Below are 27,875 nucleotides of genomic sequence, written 5' to 3'. Positions count from 1 at the left end.
CCACTGTTAGATGTCTCCTGTAGGGTCAGTACTACAGTTAGTGTGGGCTGGAGTGGAGACACATGACAAGGAGGAGGGGAAAACATTTCAGGGGCACGGCTCTAATCTTCAAACAACCAATAAGAGGCTGGCTGGACTGACCTCACCAGTTCGCACTCTAGTGCCTTGGCCGGCCCAGCTGTTTGATCTGGCCACTGAATGAACCAAACTTTTGTCCACTTCCCTTCCACTTCACAGACTAGCCCTTATGCTGACTCTGAAGTATTAATTATAGTTTGGGACTGTCTCTCAGACTTTCTGGACCAGACTTCTGCAGAGGTCTCTGCTTCTTCCACAGATCCACTTAGGATATAGTACAGTATGCAGTCTGTCCTGCGCTGAAGTGCCTCGGTGAGAGCTCCCCATCTCAGCCTGCAGAGCTCATCTGGATTTAGAAAGATCTGCTGGCAAGGTAAGACGCAACCCATACATCCATCTGCATTAGCTCTGAGATGTCGATTTGTCGACATGGGAAAAGAAAGGGGCATCTCACTTGTACGTTTGATGTGACACATACAGTATGTCAGGTTGTTATGTGAGTGACGGGTGCGGGAAAAAAAACATGGCAATTTCTTTCATTGTTCATGCCGTGAAAAGCATTGACAGATGGTCATGATCACGATGGCACACTTTGGGGTCGTTATAGTATTGAGGAGGGTGTTTGAGGCATGGCTGCAATGGAAATCAATGGGGATCGCCTACTACAAAACCATAGGCCAGGACCTGAACTCTCCAACTCATTCCTACCAAGCGTTCAAGCCTAAATCCCACTGCTTGTATCGTAGGCTTTAGAAGAGCATACTGAAATAACCTAATATTGGTCCAGCAACCCAACTTTTGTCCTGACCTGATCCACATTAGTTTCTGTTAGTCACACATCCATTTGGGGGGCCATGTTCGCTTAAAGTCCTGGGGCTTCTGATCCCCGGGCTTGTGCGCCTCTCTGAAGTGACAAGATGTCTGCTAGGGATTGAACCTTGTATAAGATAAGACATAGACCTTGTTGTGGCACAGCTAATACCCTGTAGCGCCGAGCACATGTGCCGCTGGCACGTTTGAAGCAGCATATTCCATCTCAAGTGGCACTCTCAGGCCTCCCACTTTGGCTGCTTATTACAGAACTTAAGCCAATGAGGGGGCCATTCTCCATTCGCCCTGTTCCCCTGACTCATGTTTCATCCTCCATGCATGCTGTCTGCACATGGTAAACCTAGAAAGCAGGATCAAATTGAGTTTTCAACTCAAGAGTCTGCAAAGTTTTCAGTATTCTTGAGTGGAGGAAATTGCCGCCCTTGTTTATTTCATTATTCATAACCTTGATGGGTTTATAAATCGTTAATATACGTTATTGTCTTTGTCCTGATTTTCTCCTCCATTCATGAATTTAAACAGAATATTATTACACGGTGTTGTTTGTGTGGGACTCAACAAACTTCCTGACCCTATGCACAGAATGTACAAAATGTACACGGCGTGTGTGCCCTGTGCTCTAGCACAAACATGTAAGTGTGGAGAGACTGCCTGTTGAAAGTGTAAAGACTATTTTCAGATAGAGACATGTCTTTTTTGCTGACCTTTGTTCCCAGGGCAGGAAGTGACGGCTGTAAGAGTACACCCCGTACATTGCATTCTCACACCTATTAAACAGTGCAGTCCACTCCTGATAAGTGCACTTTGGATATGTACAAACTCCTGTGCAATATAACTGCATGGGCTGAATTAGTTGAAGTTAATAGGGAAACACCGTCTTATTTTTCCTTTCTCTCTCTACAGCCGCTAACAAAGGAACATTGTAAACCAGCATGGCACGGTGAATGACTTTAAGAGACTCCAATGGGAGCCTTTTCAGTTGAACGCATTCAGTTGTACAACTGACTAGGTGCCCCCCTTAACCTTCCCTATATCTAGGTTAAATTCCCATGCTGCAAATTGTAAAATATATATTTTTTAAAACAGGCAGCTCTTTGATCGATATTATCAACAGCTGCTCTCCTTTTTGTTTACCTGGAAATTCCTGTTACACTGTGCAACATGCAATATGTCGTCGCCGACATTAACGGGTTTCTGTATAAGACGTAGTCCCACCCTGGAAAAATGTTTGTGTTCAAACGAGACACTCAGAGGCTGCCATACATAAAGCCCACTGTCGGTCATTGACTCGTTATATTACCTTTGCATCAAAGCTCTGTCTGGACAGTGTTAGGAGGAATGGGCTTTTGAAAAACAAAACAAAAAACGCCCCACTTTCCTCCAGACTTCAGCATTCAATCAGTGCAATCCTATCACCCCCCCCCCCCCCCCCCCCCCCCCCCAGCTCAACTCTCAGCTTGGCGTCACAGTTTCTCAAAACTCTGGAAAGATACGGTCCATGCCGAGGCACCGCTGCACCGTACACCAAACTGCTAATCCCATGTTGTTTTCACCACCACAAAGGGCCGTAAACTTTGTTTAGATCAAGAGTCCTCTCCGCCGAACATGCAGAAGCTCTAAATCATCAGCCTCTTTATGAAAGCCTTAGCTTTTGGAGGAAGCTAAATATAACACATGTTCACGGTTTGATCCATTTGCACTGCGGATGGGCTCCCCAGTGTAAACAATACAATAAGCCATGTGACTCTGGAGATGGGCCTGTATTCAGCAGCTCAGAAGTGAGGAGTCGTGGGAGTATAATGGACGGCTGGAATTACAGAAGGTGTAAAAAAGCAGCTCCAGAAATGCCACCCACACAGTCAATATTGGGCTTTTTAGGATGCGTCTTTTTGGCAAATCAAATTCATCCATTTACTTGTGAAATCCCGGAGGATGAAGTTATGGATTCTGCGTTTCATACACTGGTAAGAAATAATCATGCAAATGGCCTAAAGTTGAAACTATCGAAAGTTGGCAACCAGCAGGTAAACCAATAACAAAGCGTACTCCCCAACCCCTGTTTTGGCAAGAAGCCGAGGGGTGGGGCTGGAGAAATGTCACCTCTATCAAATTCATAGACGGAACTATGGATGCAAGGACTGAGCATCCATGATTTCAAAATGATAGTTTTAACGATGTTTTGAGGCTTCTTACCAAAATGTAAACAAACAGCCAGTGGAGCCTGTTCATTTAGATTGACTTTGTTTACAAACGTTGAAGTAAAACAAGCTTATATTTCTGGCTCTGATGGGGTACGACAGTTGAACTAAGCTCATGAAGCGTTTATGCGTTAATAAGCGACTACTGATTGCCCGATTAAGTCAACATTTAAATGATCAAGCCATTGATGTTAACAGGACATTTTCATGCGTGCCTTACCCCTCTCGCTGTTTGATATTTAGTTATTGTTGCAATAACATTGATTCACTGAAGCAAATTACCATGACACACCTGTGATATCTACCAAAGATAGCCGCGCGAAAGTAGGGGTGCTGACGATGCTGCAGGAAATATTGTTCCCAATAGTAGTGCACTGGGCCTTTAATAGTATTATTAAAGTAGTTGTATAATTAAGAACAGTATCTTTCAGGATTCAATAGTTGTAATTGTAAGAGTTGTTACCCTGTCCCATTCTCTGTGATTGTCATTCTAATGGAATCCAGAAGGAACAAGTCCCTGTCCTCAAACATGTACATCAAAAAGGTGCAAAGTTACGGGCAACAACCACTTTTTGTGCAGTATTAGATTACCATCCTTACAAACCACGTAATGTAAATGTGCACTACTGTATTGTATATTGATTGGTCATCTAGGTTTGTACCTGTAGACTTTTCATAACCATGAACAAAAACACAATACAGTAATTGAGACATCAAGTGGTTTGTAATGCTGTGAGGTGAGGATGTGGCTCACTTGGTAGAGCATTCTGCTTGCAATGCTATGGTTGTGGGTGCAATTCCCATGGGGGACCAGTACAGAAAAGTATGAAAATGTAAGCAGTCACTATGGGAAGTTGCTCTTAATAAAAGCATCTATGGAAAATAAATGAATAGACCATTTCAGTTAGACCAAGCAAGAATTTTTTATATTCCACAATTATTATCAGATGTACTGTTTTGTACAAATAATTATCAGACTCACGTTACAAATGCTGGTAAACACTTTCGTTTTTTTTTTTATCACAAAAGTATTGGACTGTGCCTTTACTAGTCCTGAATTAGTGGACCGATATAGATGTCATCAGCACGGCAACAAAAAAAATTGCCACGTGTTTAATGAACTTTTCTATTATTTCTCTATATTATTTCTCTGTGCATTGTTGAGAAGGGCCCGTAAGTAAGCATTTCACCTTTAGTCTGCACCTGTTCTTTCCGAAGCATGTGACAAATGAAGTTATATTTTAATTGATCTGACCTTAACAGTAAAGAACAAGTCTTCCTTGAACATACATATTTACTTTTGTGATTAATGTTCATGTTCACTTTGTGAAACATTGTTTAATAACATAGTTTGATTCATAAAAAATAAATAATAAAACATACAGTTCTAGCTTTGTTTAAACGATGACATGTTTCTGAAAACTTTATTCATCTTTCTCCAACAGGTGCCCATTGCTGTGTAGGGTCCTGTGCAGAGGAGCTTGGTGAGCAGCAGCCATGCCGCCTGCCACTGGAGGACCCCAGGGGTACACCCCTCCAGAGGGGGGCTGGGGCTGGGCGGTGGTGGTGGGAGCCTTCATCTCCATCGGCTTCTCCTTTGCCTTTCCCAAGTCCATCACTGTCTTCTTCAAGGAGATCGAGGTCATCTTCGACTGCTCCAGCAGCCAGGTGTCCTGGATCTCCTCCATCATGCTGGCAGTCATGTACGCAGGAGGTGAGCTGGAAGATGGAATAGTACACCACTCCCAGAAATGTACATGTTAATTAAAAACGTTTTGGATATACAGTAATAACACAATAACGTTTTTTTCACACAAATTAAATTCTAACATGTTAAATGTGTACTCCAGCCATCTTTGCTTTCACAAACGCCTGAAAAGCAAGAATGGGGTGCATTTTTTTTGTTCCTAAATACATTACACATTTTACATGCCATGGAACATATTAGAATTGCAAACGGAATGTGTTAATTTCCCAGTAGGAAGAGCTAGTGTGATGAGATAGTGTGTGGCAGAAGTGAGCTGTAAGATGCTCAGCCAGAGTGAGTAGTGGAGCATTGTGTAACAGACCTGGGTTCAAAGGGTATTTGCTTTCTTTCCAATACATTGAGCTTTTGATTGAGCCTTGGCAGGGAACGGACCAAGCGACCATTTAATTGGTTCCATTGCGCCAGGCGTAACTCAATCAAGCAGAGCTAAAATATTTTATAGAAAACAAACGCTACTTCAACCCAGGCCTGTTGTTGGCAGCATGTAACCGCTGCCTAAGAGCACATTAGCTACATTGATATTGTCATCAGTAATAACAGCTGCTGAACACCCCAATAGTGTCCTACTAAAGCTTGGGAATCCCATGAAGGGAATGGTGATGATCATTTTTAAGTGCTACTGACACCTTTTAGCTACTGTAGCTCATTAAGCATGTGTCCCAAATCGTGTCGCACCATATCCTCCTACAAGCTCTCAAGATGACGTTTGAGACTTTGGAAACTTCAACTTGGCTTTCTTTTAGATATTTAATTTGATGCAAAAAAAATGTGAATGATAGATACGACAACAACTTAGAAAATGTCTACCATCGTCCTTCATGCTCTGACTGCTCCTTGTAACATGAATGTAATCTGGAAGCCTATGTTAGGCCTCTCTGTATTCTCTGTATACCTTTCAGTGCGAATGCGATTGAAAAATACACACTACCCTTTGCTCAGTAGACCGTTCATGCACCTTCTTTTCTTCAGTCACACAGAGCTCCCATAGTTTCCCACCCATTGACTATGTGGCGTGAGGTCACTGGGCATCACATCAAGATGAAGTGTATTGTCCAAAACGAGACGGCGAGGCCTGAATCAAACCACTGTCTTTGAAATTAAACGAAATGGGAATGCTTTTACTCTTCAGAAGCATCGTCTTTAATAGTGCAACGGTAGCTGTCTCCTGATTCTCTGTGGATGTGGTTCCTCTCTTTCCAGTGTGCTTGTTAATGCTCTGATCACGTCAATGTTGTCCCAGGTGACATCTGAGGCTGAGGAGATGAAATGGCCAACATGAAAGTCAGGCAGACCACTGTGAGTGTGTCGGTTGGTCTGGCTTCCTGTACCAGCGGGGACTGGGGTGAATCAAATGCTGGGTGATGTTAAACAGGTCTGCCCCGTGAACCGGTGACACGCCTCTTTTCATCTGCATGACATTCAACACACACACACAGAACAGCAATCAGAGGGACTCTCCTTCTCATGCTCCTTGTCCGAGGTCTGGCGTCAGATAACAAAGCGTTGTCGGCATTGTCTGTTTTCTCTCCAGGAGGGGAGATAAACTGGCGTGGTGTTGTCTCATCAAAGTTACTAAACATTGTTATTAACTGCACAAATTGCCAGCGTTTTCAGCCGGCTTAGTAGTAGTGCCTGTTTAGAATAACGTGTAAGATAAACAACTGTACGAGTAATTACCAAAACATTGAACTCATGAGAGGATTAGTGCCGATATGTTTCACGTGTAGTAGTACAAACTACATACAGAGTATAGTAGTTCAAGCTTCAGTAATAGCAGCACTTTATGAATTCTTGAATGATCTCGGAACCATAATCCTAATTTAGTATATAAGCGACCGGCATCATGTGTGTAAGTATAGTCCACTCAGACAGATAAGCAGTCAATAACCTACTGAAGTACAAAGCTGCCGTGGCTGGCCCCCACCAGATCAGTGAATCACTGCTATTTATTGTTCAGCAGTACATTCCTTCAAAAGATAACACCTAGCTCAGGCACACATTCAGGAGCTGCATGGGTGAAAGCCAGGTCACCGGGTCATGCAGTAAGATTGTCTCAGATGGTTCCCAGTAGATTCCAGTTCTCCCTCTCTGAGCTCTGAGTAGGTTTCCTGTTAGCTAGGTTCTGGACACATCACTGCCTGTGCATGATGAGGAACATGTTACTGTGTGGGCTTACCTCTAACCCCTGTACAGGACCAGAATACACAGGCCCTGTCAAAATCAGACCCTAATGACGTCTACGACCCAGTCCTGGCAAGCCTTAAAGTGGGGGTGATGTCCAACGGCACACAATATTTTTTTTATTTTTTTTATTTTTACCTTTATTTAACCAGGCAAGTCAGTTAAGAACAAATTCTTATTTTCAATGACGGCCTGGGAACAGTGGGTTAACTGCCTGTTCAGGGGCAGAACGACAGATTTGTACCTTGTCAGCTCGGGGGTTTGAACTCACAACCTTCCGGTTACTAGTCCAACGCTCTAACCACTAGGCTACCCTGTGTTCTTCTAGATTGTAGTTCAATGAGTCAGTGAGTCATTGAATCAATTGTCTTTAGAAAAACCTTTTTTTACAGTTGTCTTGAAGTACTTAACAGTAACCTGCCTAGACTCGCAAATACCAAGCAGCACCACAGTGGCAATCCATACATGTAACATTTTTGATAGGTAGGCTATTCTTGCACAACAGAAAATGGCTTGTGTTGCTTGCCTTATTTAACTGTAAGTCGCCATAACAGTTTATTGAATAGTATTTGTGTGTCATCCATGAATGCTATGAAAAAAAGATTGTTATGGAAAATTAATACATTCACTGGGACACTGGGACATAGTCCTCTTGTCCCCTCTTGAATTTCTTACCTATCCTTCTCACAATGTCTGACATGGTCAGGTTTGGTCATAGGCTACCTCCTCAGACCCCCCCACCCCCTCACCAGCTCATCTTTGAAAAGGGCGGGGACAGGCTCTTTGTTGGAGTTTAGCCCAGCCTGCATTAGAATCTAAGAAGCCTTTGTCGTGTTCCGAGCTGGCAAATGAGTCTGGACAACCTCTAAATAAAAACCGTCACATTCTATTTAGGTTCCTTCAGTGGTGCCGAGATTTGGCAGGGAGGCTGAAGCATCTTCCACGTCGATCTTCGCTCCCATTTAGGCCCTGTTGTTGTAAGCCAGACAGAGGGTGGGCATGCAGACAGAGAGTAGGCATATGTTCACATAGTGTAGTGAGCTAGCTGTGGTTAGGCTCAGTTTATAATCCGTAGTTACCTTGAATTGGTGTTGCCAAAACCTCAGATTCAGCCACACCTTAATGGAATGAATATGTTGCAGTCTAAGACAATAACAAAATTATGATATTGTGAACAGCCTCCAATGTTTCCAGTAGGGAAGATAATAGGGCATGTGCTGTAGTAGTAGACTGTGGGGTGAACCTGAGGCCATCATTGATTAGAAAAATGTGGAGTATGTTTATCAAGTCACATCAACAGACAATGAACTGTATATTCAGACATTGGTGGTACAATGGGTGGGACAAAGTAATTTCCCTTTCAATGTATTGTACCCATCTTTCAAAATGAAGGGATAGTATTTACTATTACATGGGACTTATGGTAGGATACCCATAGGGAATGAGTCTGCCTAAAGGAGTCACCGTGCTTCAGTGCTGATGTCGGCTAGGTGAAACGAAAAGTGTGCTTGCATACTCCCTTAAAAGACCTTTGCTTGAAAAAAATGAAGAAATCGGCAAGAGTACTGTTTGTCCACTTTGAGACGCGATAGCCAGTCCTCAAAATAGTCACAATTAATTGAAGATAACTCAAGAAATCTGTCACACATTTTTAATTTTTTTTGCCAAGGAGATCTTGCGCAATTGTACATCTAATTAAGATGTAGGTAGAGCATAGCTCTTGCAACATCAGGGTTGTTGGTTTGATTCCCACTTGGGAACAGTACGAAAAAGTATGATAAATGTATGCACTCATTAGTACTACTGTAATTCGCTCTGGATAAGAGCGTCTGCTAAATGACTAACATGATGTTTGATGCAGTATTTTTCATGAAAAATGCAGTATTTTCTCGTTGAATGACAAAGACTTTATTGAAGAATCCCTAATGTTGACCAGTCACCGACGAAGTGGTGTAGACTCCCGAACTTCGACTGGCCTTGAGAAAAAATGTTGTGTTCCCAAACAGCCAACAAAACCCTTACCAAAGTCCAAAACGAACGAAAACGTCACCAAATGTCATCATAATGTATGCACAAACTGTTTTGTCTGGGAAGCATGTGGACGCATTAAGTGTAGCCTACTCTGCTGTTTTTATGTTGTGCTAAGTATGCTGCTTGGAGACAGTGGACATAAAATGCAATGTACTTTATGGTTTCAGTCCTAATTGTATCCTGTGTTCAAGTACTTTCAACTTTTTTTTATCTATACAAAACCTCTCTCTTACACACACACACACACATCATCCTGCACACACACGATCACCCACAGAGCAGAATGAAGCAGGATTTTACAGTAGCCTTGTTCTGAAGGGCTCTTTAGAGACATCTTCTTTTGTCATTCTCAGCACCTACGTTAGGAGCACACAAGCCGCGGCGACACCTCACAATTTCATTGTGATTGTCTTGTTTTGTGTGAGATTGCATTGCGAACAGTCGCCAGACCAGAGAAATTGCTGCAGTGCTGCAGTGAGAGAAATCATTGAACAAGTTGTGTTGAATCTCTGGCTGCGCCGGTGTTTCTCAGAACTGTGGCTTTGGGGACCTCTAGTGGTCAAATATAACATCTCTCTGAAGTTATCTGGCTTTTCTTATCATACATTTTCCCTTTATCACATTTTGAATAAAGAAAGGAATCTTCTCTATGAACATATTTAAAACCACGTGAATACATAACAATAAAGAGAAAGGAATGCCACCCTATAAAGGTCATCAACATTTGATTTCAATAGTCATAATGGTAAAGTCAGTTTTGCTTGGGCATGGTTGCCTAATGTGACTTTTCCCTACACGTGAACCATCTTGACTGTTTGGTATTGCATTTGTCATTTGTGACGTGTGTGTGTGTGTGTTTGTCTCAGGTCCTATCAGCAGTATCCTGGTTAATAAGTATGGGAGTCGTCCAGTCATGATGTGTGGAGGATTACTGTCTGGGTGTGGACTGATATCTGCCTCCTTCTGTAACTCAGTGGAAGGACTGTACTTCTGTGTGGGAGTGGTCGGAGGTCAGTGATCTAAAGTAACTAAGTCAAAAATACTTTGAAGTACAACTTAGGCAGATTTGTGGGGTATCTGTACTTTACTATTTATATTTTTTGACAACTACATTCCTAAAGACAATATGTACTTTTTACTCCCATACATTTTCCCTCACGCCCAAAAATACTTGCTCCGGCAGGACAACAATATGGTCCAATTCACACAATTATCAATATAACGCGTTGTCATCCCTACTGCTTCTGATCTGGCAGACTCGGTAAACATAAATACTTTTTTATGTCTGAGTGTTGGAGTGTGCCACTGGCTGTCCGTAAATAAAAGAAAGGGAAAAAAGAAAGAAAGAATGGTGCTTTCTAGTTTGCGTAACATAAGGAACTTGATGTACTTGATGCATTTCCACAAACTTCAATGTGTTTTCTTTCAAATTGTATCGAGACTATCCATGTCCTGAGCTACAGGCAGTTAGATTTGGGTATGTCATTTTAGGCGAAAATTGAAAAAATGGGTCAGATCCGAGGTTAAGTTATCTTTACTTTTACTTAAGTATGGGTACTGTTTCAACCTTTGTCAGAGGTAGGCCTCTTTCATTTATGATCACATTTTTCTTTTTTTTGTTAAGGACCTTTATCGCCCTCTAGGGAACTCTTTAGGAACTCTATCACCACTCTAGTATCCTGAGTCTAGACTAAAACCAATGGGAAATCACTAAACATAAATATGTTTTGAACTGTTATAAATGTATTTCAACAGGCTTGGGACTGGCATTCAATCTGAACCCAGCCCTTACTATGATTGGGAAGTACTTCTACCATAAGCGGCCCATCGCCAATGGAATCGCCATGGCAGGCAGCCCGGTGTTCCTGTCCACCCTGGCCCCTCTCAACAGTTGGTTATTTGACCAGTTTGGCTGGAGGGGCAGCTTCCTGATCCTGGGAGGCCTGCTGTTCAACTGCTGCGTGGCTGGCTCTCTCATGAGACCCATCGAAACCAAACCACAGTCTTCCTTGAAAAGTGAAGATGTTGCCAAAGAGAGTATGACATGTGGGCAGAAGTGCAACACTTTTATTGACCTCTCGCTGTTCAAACACCGGGGCTTCGTGCTCTACCTCATGGGTAACGTCATCATGTTCTTTGGTCTCTTCTCCCCACTGGTGTTCCTTAGTAACTTCGCCAAGAGCAGGGACATCCCCAAAGAGAAGGCAGCCTTCCTGCTGTCTATTCTGGCCTTTGTGGACATGGTGGCCCGGCCCTCCATGGGCATTGTGGCCAATACCAAGTGGATACGACCCAGGGTGCAGTACTTCTTTGCCTGCTCTGTGCTATTGAATGGCGTGTGCCACATCCTGGCCCCCATCTCCGTGGACTACACAGGCTTTGTTATCTACGCCATCATCTTTGGCTTTGCCTTCGGCTGGCTGAGTGCGGTGCTGTTTGAGACGCTCATGGACCTGGTGGGAACGCAGCGCTTCTCCAGTGCAGTGGGACTGGTCACCATCGTGGAGTGTGGGCCTGTCTTGTTAGGACCCCCTTTACTAGGTGAGTATGTGCACACGGACATGTATTTGCAGTTTAGTTAAGCACCGTGTTTCTATATAAAGACACACAATCATCTAACTGGTTATTTTTTATGAAAAGTAAAGACTATTAACTTATGATACAATTTAGAATTAATCTTTTGTTTTTCCACAGGTAAATTCAAAGACATTTACAACGACTACCAATACACCTACCAGAGCTGTGGGGTGATCCTTATTATTGCCAGTGTGTTCCTGTTCGTGGGGATGGGTATCAACTACCGGTTGTTGCACAAAGAGAAAAAGGAGGAGGAAAGGAAGGCTAATCCGGAGGGAAAAGAAGAAGAGTCCAACAAGGACAATGCTGCCAAAGAAGCCAGCAACGACAGGTTGAGAGCATTTGATGAGGCAAAAACTGCGGAAGACACAGTCTAACTCTCATTACCGTGTGAATGTGTGAATTTGATGTCGTCGCAATACAGTCAATTAAGATAATGTAGACATCAAATTCATTCAGTTCAAGTCCTTGCCATCTAGCAGATTTCATGTAAAGATAATTCTCAGCCCCATTTCCACTTCTGTCATTGAATAATGTATTATTAGTATAATATGACAGGAGCAAGATACACTTGTGTATGATATAGGCATGCAATCTCTACTGACATGTACTGCCACCCTGCAAAAATATACTCTATGTTATCAATCTGGACTCCAGATGGTCCATTTTCTGCATAAGTGTTGTGATATATTTTTGAATATTATTAGATACAGGTCATTTGTTTATACTGTGTTTGGAATTTCATAAATGCACTTTCTATAACTGCAATTTATTATTCTGTGAAAAAAAATGGAACTGCTATAACTTTTAGAACCTTTAATAAATCACTGTAACATTTTGTTCACACTGTCATGTCAGGTTTCTTTCCCTCTGAAAGCATTTCTAGAAACATTTTCTTAAAGTAACACTGTTAGTGAGTAAAATGAATAGTCAGGTGTCGTCTCTTGATGTGACATGTATTCCCAATTTTATTCAATACAACTTAACAACAATTACTCCTGTCTTAACAAATTATTTCTACAATTCATGTCCAAACGTATCTCATTCCAAAATCATGGGCATTAATATGAATTTGGTTCCCCCCTTTGCTGCCATAACAGCCTGCACTATTATGGGAAGGCTTTGCTCTAGATGTTGGAACATTGCTGTGGGGACTTGCTTCCATTCAATCACAAGAGCATTAGTGAGATTGGACACTGCTGTTGGGCGACTAAGGCCTGACTCGCAGTTGAGTGTTCCAATTCATCCCAAAGGTGTTCGATGCAGTTGAGGTCAGGGCTTTGTGCAGGACAGTCAAGTTCTTCCACGCCAATCTCAAAAAAACGTTTCTGTATGGACCTCGCTTTGTGCACTGGGGCATTGTCATGCTGAAATATGAAAGGGCCTTCCCCAAACTGTTGCCACAAAGTTAGAAGCACAGAATCATCTAGAATGTCATTGTATGCTAAAGCGTTAAGATTTCCCTTCACTGTATCTAAGGGACCTAGCCCGAACCATGAAAAACAGCCCCAGACCATTATACCTCCACCATCGAAATTTACAGTTGGCACGATGCATTGGGGCAGGTAGCGTTCTCCTGGCATCCTCCAAACCCAGATTTGTCGGTCAGAGTGCCAGATGGTGAAGTGTGAATCATCACTCCAGAGAGTGCGTTTCCACTGCTCCAGAGTCAAATGGCAGTGAGCTTTACACCACTCCAGCCGACACTTGGCATTGCGCATGGTGATCTTGTGTACGGCTGCTCAGCCATGGAAACCTATTTCATGAAGCTCCCTTGACGAACAGTTCCTGTGCTGACGTTACTTCGAGGCAGTTTGGAACTCAGTAGTGAGTGTTGCAACCGAGGAGAGATTATTTTTATGGCCATTCTACTGCCAATGTTTGTCTATGGAGATTGCATAGCTGTGTGCTCAATTTTATACAGCTGTCAGCAACGGTGTGGCTGAAATAGCCGAATTCACAAATTTAAAGGTGTGTTCACATACTTTGTATATATAGTGTATGTTCAAGAGATGACTGATAGAGGGTGCTGTGTTGAAGCCACCGTGCCTCCATCTTGGCACTCACCCACCGTTGTAAAAAATATTTTGGAAGCTATAGAAATGCATGTATTAATGTCGACATTCATTTTTGCCTCCTTAATGCATACTTTGAAATTAGATTTGTGAGCTATGCAAAACAATACCTAAATATATGTAATTTCATCCTTGAAACACTGTAGAATTCCATTCAATCCTATGGAGGACTGCTCCTACTGGGGAGTGACAATATGGCCGACCTGTGGCTTCAAAGCCTCACAATGGCCAATACATAGCATCCTCAATCCAGGGTTTATTTACAAGTCAATTTAATACATTCGTCTTAACCCATTATCTATTTCTTTCCACTAGGTGTCAGTATTTACTGTTACATTAATGACAGTTAAAGGTGCTACATGTCAATCTGCAGTCTGCATTGGCCTTTACAGTGATACGGACTCTGCAGAAGTCCGGGCATTCATATGTTTTGAGCTTCGTGGAGCAGCGCAGAGCTGTTGAGCAGAGCTGGTGTGAAGGAAGTTGTCAAGGAAGTAAGTTTGTGTTTGTACAGGACTTCCCGCCCCCCAATTACCGTCAACCAATCATGTCTATGCAGAGCCCTCCGCAATGTTACAAAATTTGGGAGGTACAGGGCTCAATTAGGCCTCTGCATGCCTCCGGATGCCCCGCTATTTCCTCACACCCTCCTTACAGAGTCTCCGACTGCATTGCATATACAGCATCAATTGGTTCTTAAGTCCTGAAGGTTTATCCTTATCCTGGAAGAAATTGCACGTTATATTGCAAAATGACATAGTATATCTCATACTGCTAGATTTTGACTTATTTTTCAAGTCATTTAAAAAACCTGAGATCAAAGACGTGTCATTGTTAACGCAGGAATCAATTGTTCGATCCAATGAAAATTGATATGAATTATTTGTTGTCCTGTGACGGTACCCTGATCCATGAGGGAGCAGACAATACGTTTTAGTCATCATCCTCATTTTCATATGCTCAAGGGACTTGGAAGGAGGCATTTTGACATAATTACACAAAGACACACTTTCAATCATGCGTTTCATACATGGATGATGGCCATGATGTGAATGGTTTTGTAACACTTTTATGTTGTTGTTCCCCCCCCCCCCCCCCCCCCCCCAAAAAAATAAAAAAAAAACGATACGGGACATTGTGTTCATATAGCAAGGAGAGATATTATGATATAATTAAATAGATGTATTCAGGAGAAAGAAAATCCAGTAACTGAACACAAGCTGTCATTTTATCTGGATCAGGTCTGTATTTATTTATTGCAGCCTAATTATAAAATAAAGTATCCCCATACACAGCTATAGGATTATTTGAATGAATTGGCTAACATAGGCTACAATGTTTCCATCAATTAGTATAATGCCTAACCATAAATTAAGAAAATAAATATTCAACTATGGTATGATTTAACTTTCAATTTCTCCGTTAATATGTGGACCCTTCAAATTAGTGGATTCTGTTATATCAGCCACACCCGTTGCTAACAGTTTTATAGAATCGAGCACACAGCCATGCAATCTCCACAGACAATAGAATGTACCATACTGAAGTGCTCAGTAACTTTCTGCATAAGTGTTGTGATATATTTTTGAATATTATTAGATACAGGTCATTTGTTTATACTGTGTTTGGAATTTCATAAATGCACTTTCTATAACTGCAATTTATTATTCTGTGAAAAAAAATGGAACTGCTATAACTTTTAGAACCTTTAATAAATCACTGTAACATTTTGTAACACTAGAGAATAAACTGGATGAGCTCCGTTCGAGACTATCCTATCAACGGGACATTCAAAACTGTAATATCCTATGTTTCACAGAGTCGTGACAGAACAAGGACATGGATAATATACAGTTAGCTGGGTTTTCAGGATATCGGCAAGACAGAAAAGCAGCTTACGGTAAGATCGGGGGGGGGTGGTGTGTGTCTCTTTGTGAACAACAGCTGGTGCGCAATCTCTAATATTAAGGAGGTATCTAGGTTTTGCTCGCCTGAGTTAGAGTACCTATTGATTGTAGATCACACTATTTACCAAGAAAGTTTTAATCCATATTCTTCTTAGCTGTCTATTTACCACCACAAACTAAGATCGCACTGAACGAGCTATATGAGGCCCTAAGCAAACTGGAAAATGTTCATCCAGAGGCAGCACCCCGAGTGGCCGGGGACTTTATTTCAGGAAAACTGAAATCCATTTTACCTCATTTCTACCAGCACATGCAACAAGAGAGAACAATCACAAACATGTACCGTACAAAGCTTTCCCTCGCCCTCCATTTGGCAAATCGGACCACAACTCTATACTCCTGATTCCTGCTTAAAAGCAAAAACTCAAACAGGAAGTATCAGTGATGCACTGAAACAGATGCTAAGCCACAGGACTGTTTCGCTAGTACAGACTGGAATATGTTCCCCTTATTCATCCAATGGCAATGAGGAGTATAACACATTAGTCACCAGCTTAATTAATAAATGCATTGACAACGTCGCCCCCACTGTGACCAGTACATATCCCAACCAGAAATTATGGTTTACAGGCAACATCCGCATGGAGCTAAAGGCTGAAGCGTTCAGTAGCTGGACACTTCTAATAAATCCCACTACGACCTCCAACAAACCATCAAACTGTCATGTATTGTCATGTTGTGTGTTTCTGTCCTTTCCCTTCACCCTGTCTCCCTCTGCTGGTCGTTGTTAGGTTACCTTTTCTCCCCCTCTTTCCCCCAGCTGTGCCTTGTCTCCTCCTAACTACCCATTCACCCCGTTTCCCACCTGTTCCCTTTTTCCCTCTGATTAGGTCCCTATATCTCTCTCTGTTTTTGTTCCTGTCCTTGTCGGATTCTTGTTTGTTGTGTTTCATGCCTGAGCCAGACTATCGTCATGTTTGCTGTAACCTTGTCCTGTCCTGTCGGAATCTGCCGGTCTATCTGAGCCTACCTATGTTTGGTTATTAAAGAAGCTCTGTTTAAGTTAGTTCGCTTTTGGGTCCTCATTCACTCACCGTAACACAAACAGGCAAAACGTCAATACAGGACTAAGATCGAATCCTATTACACTGGCTCTGATGCTCGTCAGATGTGGCAGAGCTTGCAAACGATCATGGATTGCAAAGGGAAACCCAGTTGTGAGATGCTCAGTGAAGCAAGCTTACCAGATGAGCTAAATGTCTTCTATGCTCGCTTTGAAGCAAGCAACACTGTAGCCATGAAATGCTTTGAAAGGCTGGTCATGGCACACATCAACACCATCATCCCAGAAACCTTAGACTGACTCTAATTCGCATACCTCCCCAAAATATCCACAGATGACGCAATCTCTATTGCACTTCACACTGCCCTTTCCCACCTGGACAAAAGGAACACACACCTATGTGAGAATGCTGTTCACTGACTACAGCTCAGTGTTCAACACCGTAGTGCCCTCCAAGCTCATCATGAAGCTAATGTCCCTGAGACTGAACACCTCCCTCTAAAACTGGATCCTGGTTATCCTGAAAGAATGCCCCTAGGTGGTGAGCGTAGGCAACAGCATATCTGCCACACTGACCCATAACACAAGGGCCCCTCAAAGGTGCGTGCTTAGTCCCCTCCTGTGCTCCCTGTTCACCCACGATTGCATGGCCATGCACAACGCCAACACCGGCATTAAGTTTGCCGACGACACGATGGTGGTCTTGCTGATCACCGACGATGATGAGAAAGTCTACAGGGAGGAGGTCAGAGATCTGGCAGTGTGGTGCCAGGTCAACAATGTGAGCAAGATAAAGGAGCTGATCGTGGGCTACAGGAAAAGGAGTGCCGTGCACGCCTCTATTCAGATCAACCGAGCTATAGTGGAGCAGGTTGAGAGCTTCAATTTCCTTGGTGTCCACATCACTAAGGGCCTATCATGGTCCAAACACACGAAGACAGTCGTGAAGAGGGCACAACAACACCTATTCACTCTCAGGAGGTTGAAAAGTTTTGGCCCTGATCCTCAAAAAGATCTACAGTTGCACCATTGAGAGCATCCTGATTGGTTTTATTAACACTTGGTATGGCAACTTCTCAGCATCCATCCAGCTCCCTGCCATCAAGAACCTCTATGCCAGGCGGTCAGAAGATGGCCCTAAAAATTGTCAAAGACTCCAGCCACCCAAGTCATAGACTGTTCTCTCCGGTATCGCATGGCAAGCGGTACCGGAGAGTCAAGACTGGGACCAAAAGCTCCTTAGCAGCGTCTACCCCCAAGCTATAAGACTGCTGAACAGTTAATCAAGTGGCTAACCGGACTATTTGCACTGAACCCCTTATTTTATTCTTATTTTTTGCACTAACACTTGCACAAGATCGATGTACACTCACTGGACCCTAACCACACACTCACACATACTAGACTGACACTCCAACACACACACACGCACACACGCACACTCACACAGACACACATGCATATTGACTACACACACACACACACACACACACACACACACACACACACACACACACACACACACACACACACACACACACACAAACACACTTTTACACTCTTCACATACGCTGCTGCTGCTATTCTCTGTTTAATGTCTATGCCTAGTCACTTTACCCCTACCTACATGTACATACATGTATTTCTTCAATTACCTCGACGAACCCATACCCCTGCACATTGGCTCAGTACCGGTACCCCTTGTTATTGTTATTTTATTGTGTTACAATTTTTCCTTTTTTTTATTTAGCACATTTTTCTTACTTACCTTTTTAAAGCTCTGCATTGTTGGTGAAGATCAGTGTCCCGTCCACGGGACGATTGAGCTAACATAGGCTAATGCGATTAGCATGAGGTTGTAAGAAAGAAGAACATTTCCCAGGACATAGACATATCTGATATTGGTAGAAGTCTTAAATTCTTGTTAATCTAACTGCACTGTACAATTTACGGTAACTATTACAGTGAAAGAATACCATGCTATTGTTTGAGGAGAGTGCACAATTTTGTACATGAAAAGTTATTAATAAACAAAATAGGCACGTTTGGGCAGTCTTGATACAACATTTTGAACAGATATTCAATCAAATCAAATCAAATCAAATGTATTTGTCACATACACATGGTTAGCAGATGTTAATGCGAGTGTAGTGAAATGCTTGTGCTTCTAGTTCCGACAATGCAGTAATAACCAATGAGTAATCTAACCTAACAATTCCAAAACTACTAAATATACACACAAGTGTAAAGGGATAAAGAATATGTACAGAAAGATATATGAATGAGTGATGGTACAGAACGGCATAGGCAAGATGCAGTAGATGGTATCGAGTACAGTATATACATATGAGATGAGTAATGTAGGGTATGTAAACAAAGTGGCATAGTTTAAAGTGGCTAGTGATACATGTATTACATAAAGATGCAGTAGATGATAGAGTACAGTATATACATATACATATGAGATGAATAATGTAGGGTATGTAAACATTATATTAAGTAGCATTGTTTAAAGTGGCTAGTGATATATTTTCCATCAATTTCCATCAATTCCATCAATTCATTGATTCATTGGATCAGTCTAAAACTTTGCACATCTCATATGTATACGTATATACTGTACTCTATATCATCTACTGCATCCTTATGTAATACATGTATCACTAGCCACTTTGTTTACATACTCATCTCATATGTATATACTGTACTCGATACCATCTACTGTATCTTGCCTATGCTGCTCTGTACCATCACTCATTCATATATCTTTATGTACATATTCTTTATCCCCTTACACTGTGTATAAGACAGTAGTTTTGGAATTGTTAGTTAGATTACTTGTTGGTTATTACTGCATTGTCGGAACTAGAAGCACAAGCATTTCGCTACACTCGCATTAACATCTGCTAACCATGTGTATGTGACAAATAAAATTTGATTTGATTTGATTTGATTATATCATCTGTAATGTTTATTTCTCGATCAGAATCAATGCAACAAGGAACTCATGTAATATACTGAAGGATATGTTTAAAAGATCAGAAGGGAAAATCCATCCATGTGAGTAAAACATGCAGCCTACTCAGGCTAAGTGTACATGCCAGTACCTGAATGCGAAATTCTGACATTTTGTGGTCTATTTTGTCCTCAAACCAACATATGTTCTCTTAGTTGACTTTGAAAGAGAGGAAGCCCATCACTTGTTTGTAATTCAAATAATGATTTATTTGTTGACGTCATGAGTAAAGAATGCTTGGAGTCAGTTACATCATGTCATTGTTATAGAAGATGAATGCTGCCTTTGAGAGTCTACGTCTTCAAGCAGAAACTGACTGCCATGAAATGCTGACAGGTATGAATACTTGAAATATGTAATCATCAATGCACTTATATTGTATTGTTGTGAACATAACACTAGGCACTGTACACAGATATATGAAAAGAGATCAATAACTCATCTGATGTGAACACCTTAAACAGTCAAAGGGGGCTTTCAAGAATTTGAGAAAAGAAAGAAAGAAAGTTTGAGAAAAAAGGAGAAGTTTGAGAAAGAATTCGGCATGGAACAAGAAGAGCTCGTTCAATAGCTGCACTCAATCAACATAAGTAGATTGATGGGAACCCTCTCTATCCCAAAACACACATATTTGGAAACCTCTTGTTGTCACAAACAACATGAACAGTATTTTACTTTGCATATGTTATATGAAAATATATCTTACAGGATGTGATACTTTAGATGAAAATGAAGGGCAAAGAAAAATAACTTCAGGAAATCCTGCTCAAGCTCTATGAAACCAAAGAGGGTTGAAATACGGTTAACATCACAAGAGGCAGCAAGTAAGATTGGCACCTGAAGAAAATTACATTTAATTGATTTTCTTCATTGATTAGACCTAGGTCTTAAGCAGTCATGTCTAAATGGAATGCAGCTTTCTTCAGCTTTCTTCTTCTTCTTGGGGTTTTAGGCTGGGTTTCTGTACAGCACTTTGAGATATCAGCTGATGTACGAAGGGCTATATAAAATAAATTTGATTGAAATTTGATTCAAACTGATGTGAAAAGTTGCATTTTTTGTCATTTTAGCTAATCCTAAACTTTTTCCCCACCTTAACCTAATTCTCCTAACCTACTACGTTAATTATCCTTAACCTTGCGCCAACTTCTTTTTGGGGGAACAAAAGCTGTATCCCTTATAGAAAAAAAAGTCTTACCCCCAGAGGGGGTTCGGTTTACACAGTATACTGTATAATGTATTGTCATAAATAATTTAACTCTAAAGGCAAATAAGGCTGGTGGAACCATTCATAGATTGTTCCAGGAATAACACTTATATGATAAAATGCTTCTTGTTAAATCCCTTCATAGAGGGTTCTAGGTAGAACCATATAAAGGGGGTTCTGTGAGGAACCCTACATAGAGGGTTTTAGGGTTCACCTATGGGGACAAACCAAATAAACCTGTATGGTTCTAAATAGCACCTTTCTTTCTAAGAGTCTACTGTTTGTGGAGGCTTTTATTCCAGTCCCCCTCTAACAAACCACATTTTACAAATGAGCTGCTCAACCAGACCTTGATAAACTGACTCTGATCTGCTTGAGCAGGGCTGGGTCAAAAGCCTACACACCCAGTAGCTCTCCAGACTGAAGGTTTTATGCAGTTTCCTAACAGGTATTCTACTTTGGTGGGGGGGTTGAGTTCCTTGTAAAACGACAGCGATCAGAGACGAGCCTCCCAGTTTCGATACTTTTTTATACGTGCATAGAGACGCCGGCAATTGTTGTTAATGAAAATTTGGGAAAGTAATGTATGAACCCTGTACTAGAGACGTTGGTTATGCAATTATTATCCCAGCATGTGCGTTATTTCAGAGGACAATTTGCACAGGATTAGTTTATTCTACAATTATTATTTTTTCATTCAATTGACGGTTTTTATATGAGGCTTGAAGATATTTCAACGTCATGTATGACAATAATACACAAAAAAATTATGGGCTAAAAACAACCCAATTTGGGTTATTTGGTAACCCAGCGCTGGTTATATAATGGACAAAACACATGAATGATTATTTTGACCCGGCCAGGTGGGTTGCGTGAATAACCCAACAAATTGGGTTGTTGGGATTACCTAAACATGGGATAATTTAACCATCAGTTGTGTATTTTTTACTCTCATGCTGGGTTGACCTAGCACCTGGGTATTTTTAATGTAATCCTTTAGATTAATTTCAGGAGACGTTGCTTATTAGGGGCATGGCGTTCAGCTAGTTCTTATAGAAAGGAATAGTAATGGCGTCTTTTTGGACAAACCATCTGGGAAAAATAATGTTTTTTGGGGATAAACACCGAAAATAAGGTTTGTTCTAAACACATGTTTAGGAGATCTTATATGTTTTGTTCTTTGAGATAATCTTCATCAGCTAATGTCATTTTTCGTGAATTTTGAAGCATTTATGTAATTTTTTAAAAAGTACATTAATCACATAAAGGCTTCATAATTCATAAAAGTAATGTTAACTGACTGGTATTATCTCATAGAACAAAATGTGTAAGATCTACTAAGCCTGTGTTAACCTCATACCTTATTGTTGGTGTTCATCACAAAACCCTCATTTTCCCCATAGGGATGGCTGAACGAACCAGAGGTAACTAATTTCCGGGTTTTTGACTACAAGCTGGTGAGCTATATTGGCCACGTATGAGAGTAAATGTAATTTCTGTTCATACTGCAAACACACATTTGTATATTTTTTTCTCGTTTATTTATTACATATTATAATAGGGTATACCAACTTTTATTTTATTTATTTTTATTTAACCTTTATATAACTAACCTTATTGCATGCCAACAATGGAAATGACATACACTGCCTTCGGAAAGTATTCAGACCCCTTGACTTTTTCCACATTTTGTTAGGTTATAGCCTTATTCTAAAATTGATTTTTTTTAAATGCCCCTCATCAATCTACATATAATACCCCATAACGACAAAGCAAAAACAGGTTTTTACAAAAACTGAAATATCACATTTACATAAGTATTCAGATTAAAGCCTTGATTCTTCTTGGGTACTACAAGATTAGCACATCTGTATTTGGGGAGTTTCTCCCATTCTTCTCTGCAAATCCTCAGAAGCTCTGGAAGGAGAGCATTGCTGCACAGCTATTTTCAGGTTTCTTCAGAGATTTTTGATCGGGTTCAAGTCCGGGCTCTGGCAGGGGCAACTCAAGGACATTCAGAGACTTGTCAAAGCCACTCCTGTGTTGTCTTGGCTGTGTGCTTAGGGTCGTTGTCCTGTTCGAAGGTTGAACATTCACCCTAGTCTGAGGTCCTGAGTGCTCTGGAGCAGGTTTTCATCAAGGATCTCTCTGTACTTTGCTCCGTTCATCTTTGCCTCGATCCTGACTAGTCTCCCAGTCCCTGCTGCTGAAACATTTCCCCACAGTATGAAGCTGCCACAACCATGCTTCACCGTAGGGATGGTGCCATATTTCCTCCAGATGTGATGCTTGGCATTCAGGCCAAAGAGTTCAATCTTGGTTTCATCATACCAGAAAATCTTGTTTCTCATGGTCTCAGAGTCTTAAGGTGCCTTTTGGCAAAACTCCAATCAGGCTGTCATGTTCCTTTTGCTGAGGAGTGGCTTCCGTCTGGCCACTCTACCATAAAGGCCTGATTGGTGGAGTGCTGCAGAGATTGTTATGCTTCTGGAAGGTTCTCCCATCTCAATAGAGGAAGTCTAGAGCTCTGTCAGAGTGACCATCAGGTTCTTGGTCACATCCCTGATCAAGGCCCTTCTCCCCCGATTGCTCAGTTTGGCCAGGCGGCCAGCTCTAGGAAGAGTCTTGGATGTTCCAAACTTCTTCCATTTAAGAATTATGGAGGCCACTGTGTTCTTGGGGACATTCAATGCTGCAGAAATGTTTTGGTACACTTCCCAGATCTGTGCCTCGGCACAATCCTGTCTCAGAGCTCTACGGACAATTCCTTTGACCTCATGGCTTGGTTTTTGCTCTGAAATGCACTTTCAACTGTGGGACCTTTTATAGACAGGTGTGTGCCTTTCCAAATCATGTCCAGTTGAATTACCACAGGTAGACTCCAATCAAGTTGTAGAAGCATCTCAAGAATGATCAATGGAAAAAAGATGCACGTAAACTCAATTTCGAGTCTCATAGCAAAGGGTCTGAATACTAAGGTATTTCTGTTTTGGCTTTGTCATTATGGGGTATTATGTGTTGATTGCGGAGGAATGTTTTTTATTTAATCCATTTAAGAATAAGGCTGTAACGTAACAACATGTGGAAAGGTCAAGGGTTCTGAATACTTTCCGAAGGCACTGTAGGCTTTGACGAACCTTACACACTTCTGTAAATTTCATTAATACTACAACATGTCAATGTTCAACCTTATCATGCGATATCTATGCAACAGAACAGATGAACAGGAATGACATCTACTCTAATGAGTGGCTAAAAAGAACTAGCTGAATGCCACAACCTTACTAAACTACGCCACCAGTCTTCTGATCTGACCCGCTGGATTCATATCTTAATAACCCAACATCAATAACCCAGCAGTTTTTAAAGAAAAGAAAACAACCCAACTAAGTGGGAAAACAACCCAATGCCTGCAACCAAGCAGGAGGATCAAACAGCATTTTTTTAGAGTGTAGGCTACACTGTTAACTTGTGCTTGGTAGCCAAATGTATAGGTGTCCCCTTAATATTTAAATTGAGGAAGTGTGAACATAATAATTTATTTAGCTATCCACCGTTGACGTCCCTTCTAATAAAAATGCCCACATCCCGCTGATTTGAGCTGCTGAACAGCAAGCTTATTTACACTTGAGATGAGTTTGGAAGAGAAAGTGTATTTGCCATTTCCCCAAAAAAATTGCTCAGTGGGGAATCAGGGATGCCCCGATTTGCAATCTAGAAATCTTTTGCCTACTACATCAACAGACAGAGTTTCATTAAATAAGTCTATAGCCACAATACTTTTTTATTGCACATTTGGCGATGTTCAACTTTAATTCACTGGCACAAAACCTATAAACAAAATACTCAATATAAAAGTTGATAAATGCAGGCCATTCATATAAAAGAATGTACAGCACTGTGTTTTAAACATCAATTGATCAAATCAGTTCTATCTTGTCAAACTGTCAAACTCTGTAATGTCATGGAAAACACAGGGATGTCAATTGAGACTAGTAGTGTCAGCGGACCTTGGCGTGTGCAGAGAAACAGTCGGTTATTCTGGCTGGAAGTGTTGCTCTCCTGCCATGTAAACATTATTGCCATGTCAGATTCACACGGGACTAAAATTATGGATGTGGTGTATCGTTCTCATGCACATACTTACATTACCCAGTAAAACTAATCCCATAGGTCTTAGTGCATTTTACTGGAAGTGAAACTTTAAGCATGGAAGCTGCATCATACTGTCACTGCCTCACTCCTGTATAAAATTAGGATTTATGACAACAGAGTCGTATTTATTTTGACAGAGCAACATCAGGAAGCCCTTTGATGTTTCAAACAAGAACAAGAATCCCTGTTAGAACGTCTGCAGAACAGCGCAGAACAGCTCAATCAAGACTGCAAGGTTAGTACGTTGTTTATTACACCAATATGCTGATGAAGAGAATATTCCAAACACAGGTTATGTAATTCATCATGCCTATTCCAATGGGGCATATGTTGGTCATTTTACATTCTATAATGTTATTTAGCTTTATGTGGCTGCGTAATGAGACAATGGAAAACATGCATTGTTACTTTCAATATCTCTTTAGGAAAGCAGAAAAGCTATTGTGATGGCATTGGAGCTCAACAAATAGGAGAATGCAAAGGGCATTGCCAAGAAAGACTCAGTCTTGGAAGAACTGGAACAAAATAAAAGATCAACAAGCAAACAAGCATGTAGAGATTCAGGCCACAGAACAGGAATTTCAAACATTTACAGTTGAGATACATAGGTGGGACATTTAGGAAGTTCCTATTTTCATGTTTGGTGAACCCAAATAGTCAGATTGGTAATACACATTCTTATATTACCTTTCATTTTTACTTGCTTACCATGGCAAAATACATTGAACTGATGCTTACTTCAGTCACAGAGGAGCTTGACAAAAGAAACATTGAATTAGGGAAACTATTGCTCGCCTTCTTCACCTTGTACCTACGACAGCAGCACAGCCGTGAAAAAAAAGAAGGTAACCACGCCCTCTTGTGTACAATTGCTTTATTTTTCAAACATTGACATTTGTTTTTATCTTGTATGCAGCCAGAGATTACATATCAGTTTTGTTTTCTGAGAGAGATCAAAGAACAGAAAGAAAATGAAGACAGCCAGCTACAAATCCTTGAAGATGAACTGGCAAAGATGATATGTAAAGATTATATAAAAAAAAATATTAAAAAATGCTGAATGTGAAAAAGAATCTCACGACAGACATTGCCCAGCATGAGTGAGTCCTTTGATGTTCAAACATCACTTATCCAATAACCCGAGGGTTTTCCTCCATGTCTCCGTTTAAATAATGCTGAATGTGAATTCTTCCCTAGGGTGAGTTATGAGGAGCTATCAGAAAGTTTCAATCAGCTGCAACTGGAGAAGACTATTCTGGAGTAGATGCAGAATGAATCCTCAGAGGCAACTATTCTTGTAGCACAACTTCAGGTCTGTGTGAATTGAACATGCATTGCTGTATGTATAGAATAATTAAGCAATACGGCCCGAGGGGGGTTGCGGTATATGGTAAATGTATGGTGGGTGGAAAAAGTACCCAATTGTCATAATTAAACAAAAGCAAAGAACCCTTAATAGAAAATGACTCAAGTCAAAGTGAAAGTCACCCACTAAAATCCCACTTTTAAAAATAAATCCCACTTTAAAAATATATATATATATTGGGTTTTATATATACTGTACTTAAGAATCAAAAGTAAATGTAATTGCTAAAATATACATAAGTATCAAAAGTAAAAGTATAAATCATTTCAAATTCCTGGGGTGACAGGTAGGCTAGTGGTTAGAGTGTTGGGCCAGTAACTGAAAGGTTGCTAGATCAAATCCCCAAGGTAAAAAATCTGTTGTTCTGCCCATGAACAAGGCAGTATACCACTCTTCCTAGGCCATCATTGTAAATGAGAATTTGTTGTTAACTGACTTGCCTAGTTAAATCAAATAAATTAAGCAAACCAGATGGCAACATTTTGATTTAGCTTTATCTGGATAGCCAGGGGGGACACTCCAACACTCAGACATAATTTACAAACGAAGCATGTGTTTAGTGAGTTCACCAGATCAGAGGCAGTAGGGATGACCAGGGATGTTCTCTTGATAAGTGTGTGATTTAGACCCTTTTCATGTCCTGCTAAGCATTCCAAATGTACTTTTGGGTGTCAGGGAAAATGTATAAAGTAAAAAGTACATACTTTTTTTAGTAATGTAATGAAGTAAAAGTAGTCAAAAATATGAATAGTAAAGTACAGATACCCCCCAAAAACGACTTAAGTAGAACTTTGAAGTATCTTTACTTTACACCACTGTCAATATACCAAGGCTAAGGGCTGTTCTTATGCACGACACAATGAGGTGTGCCTGGATACAGCCCATTGCCATATACCACAAACCCCTGAGGTGCCAATTTATTTAAAAAATGTAGGCGGTAGATCAACTTTAATATTGCAGATAGATTGTGGCTTCCATCAATGTAATTGTCTACATCATTTCCAATCCCCCACATATATTTTTTGTTATTATACACTCTACCAGTCAAAAGTTTGGACATACCTACTCATTCAAGTGTTTTTCTTAATTTGTACTATTTTCTAAGTTGTAGAATAACATTGAAGACATCAACACTGAAATAACACATATGGAATCATGTAGTAACCAAAAAAGTGTTAAACAAATCAAAATATATTTTATATTTGAGATTGTTCGAAGTAGCCACCCTTTGCCTTGATGACAGCTTTGCGCATTTTTGGCATTCTCTCAACCAGCTTCTTGAGGAATGCTTTTCCAACAGTCTTGAAGGAGTTACCACATATGCTGAGCACTTGTTTTCTGCTTTTCTTTCATTCTGTGGTCCAACTCATCCCAAACCATCTCAATTGGGTTGAGGTCGGGTGATTGTGGAGGCCATCATTC

At 40.9% G+C, this 27,875-nt stretch overlaps 1 protein-coding gene across 2 annotated transcripts; it reads left to right on the top strand.

Moving 5' to 3' along the window:
* Nucleotides 1-108: 108 nt before the first annotated feature.
* slc16a1a (solute carrier family 16 member 1a) lies at nucleotides 109-12,504 on the top strand. 2 transcript variants are annotated; one of them, XM_021609262.2, is made up of 5 exons: nucleotides 109-451; nucleotides 4,553-4,821; nucleotides 9,954-10,097; nucleotides 10,843-11,628; nucleotides 11,782-12,504. In XM_021609262.2, the coding sequence occupies exons 2-5, from the start codon at nucleotides 4,605-4,607 to the stop codon at nucleotides 12,039-12,041; spliced, it is 1,407 nt and encodes a 468-aa protein (XP_021464937.2). In that variant the 5' UTR covers nucleotides 109-451; nucleotides 4,553-4,604; the 3' UTR covers nucleotides 12,042-12,504. The 2 variants fall into 2 exon arrangements, with proteins under 2 accessions (XP_021464937.2, XP_021464938.2); XM_021609263.2 differs by lacking the exon at nucleotides 9,954-10,097.
* The last annotated feature ends 15,371 nt before the right edge of the window (nucleotides 12,505-27,875 follow it).

The sequence above is a fragment of the Oncorhynchus mykiss genome, chromosome 7 (genome assembly GCF_013265735.2).
Source record: "Oncorhynchus mykiss isolate Arlee chromosome 7, USDA_OmykA_1.1, whole genome shotgun sequence".
In the NCBI taxonomy this organism is placed as follows: Eukaryota; Metazoa; Chordata; class Actinopteri; order Salmoniformes; family Salmonidae; genus Oncorhynchus; species Oncorhynchus mykiss.
Note: the sequence above shows the minus strand (reverse complement) of the source record. Positions and strands in the feature narration are given on the sequence as shown.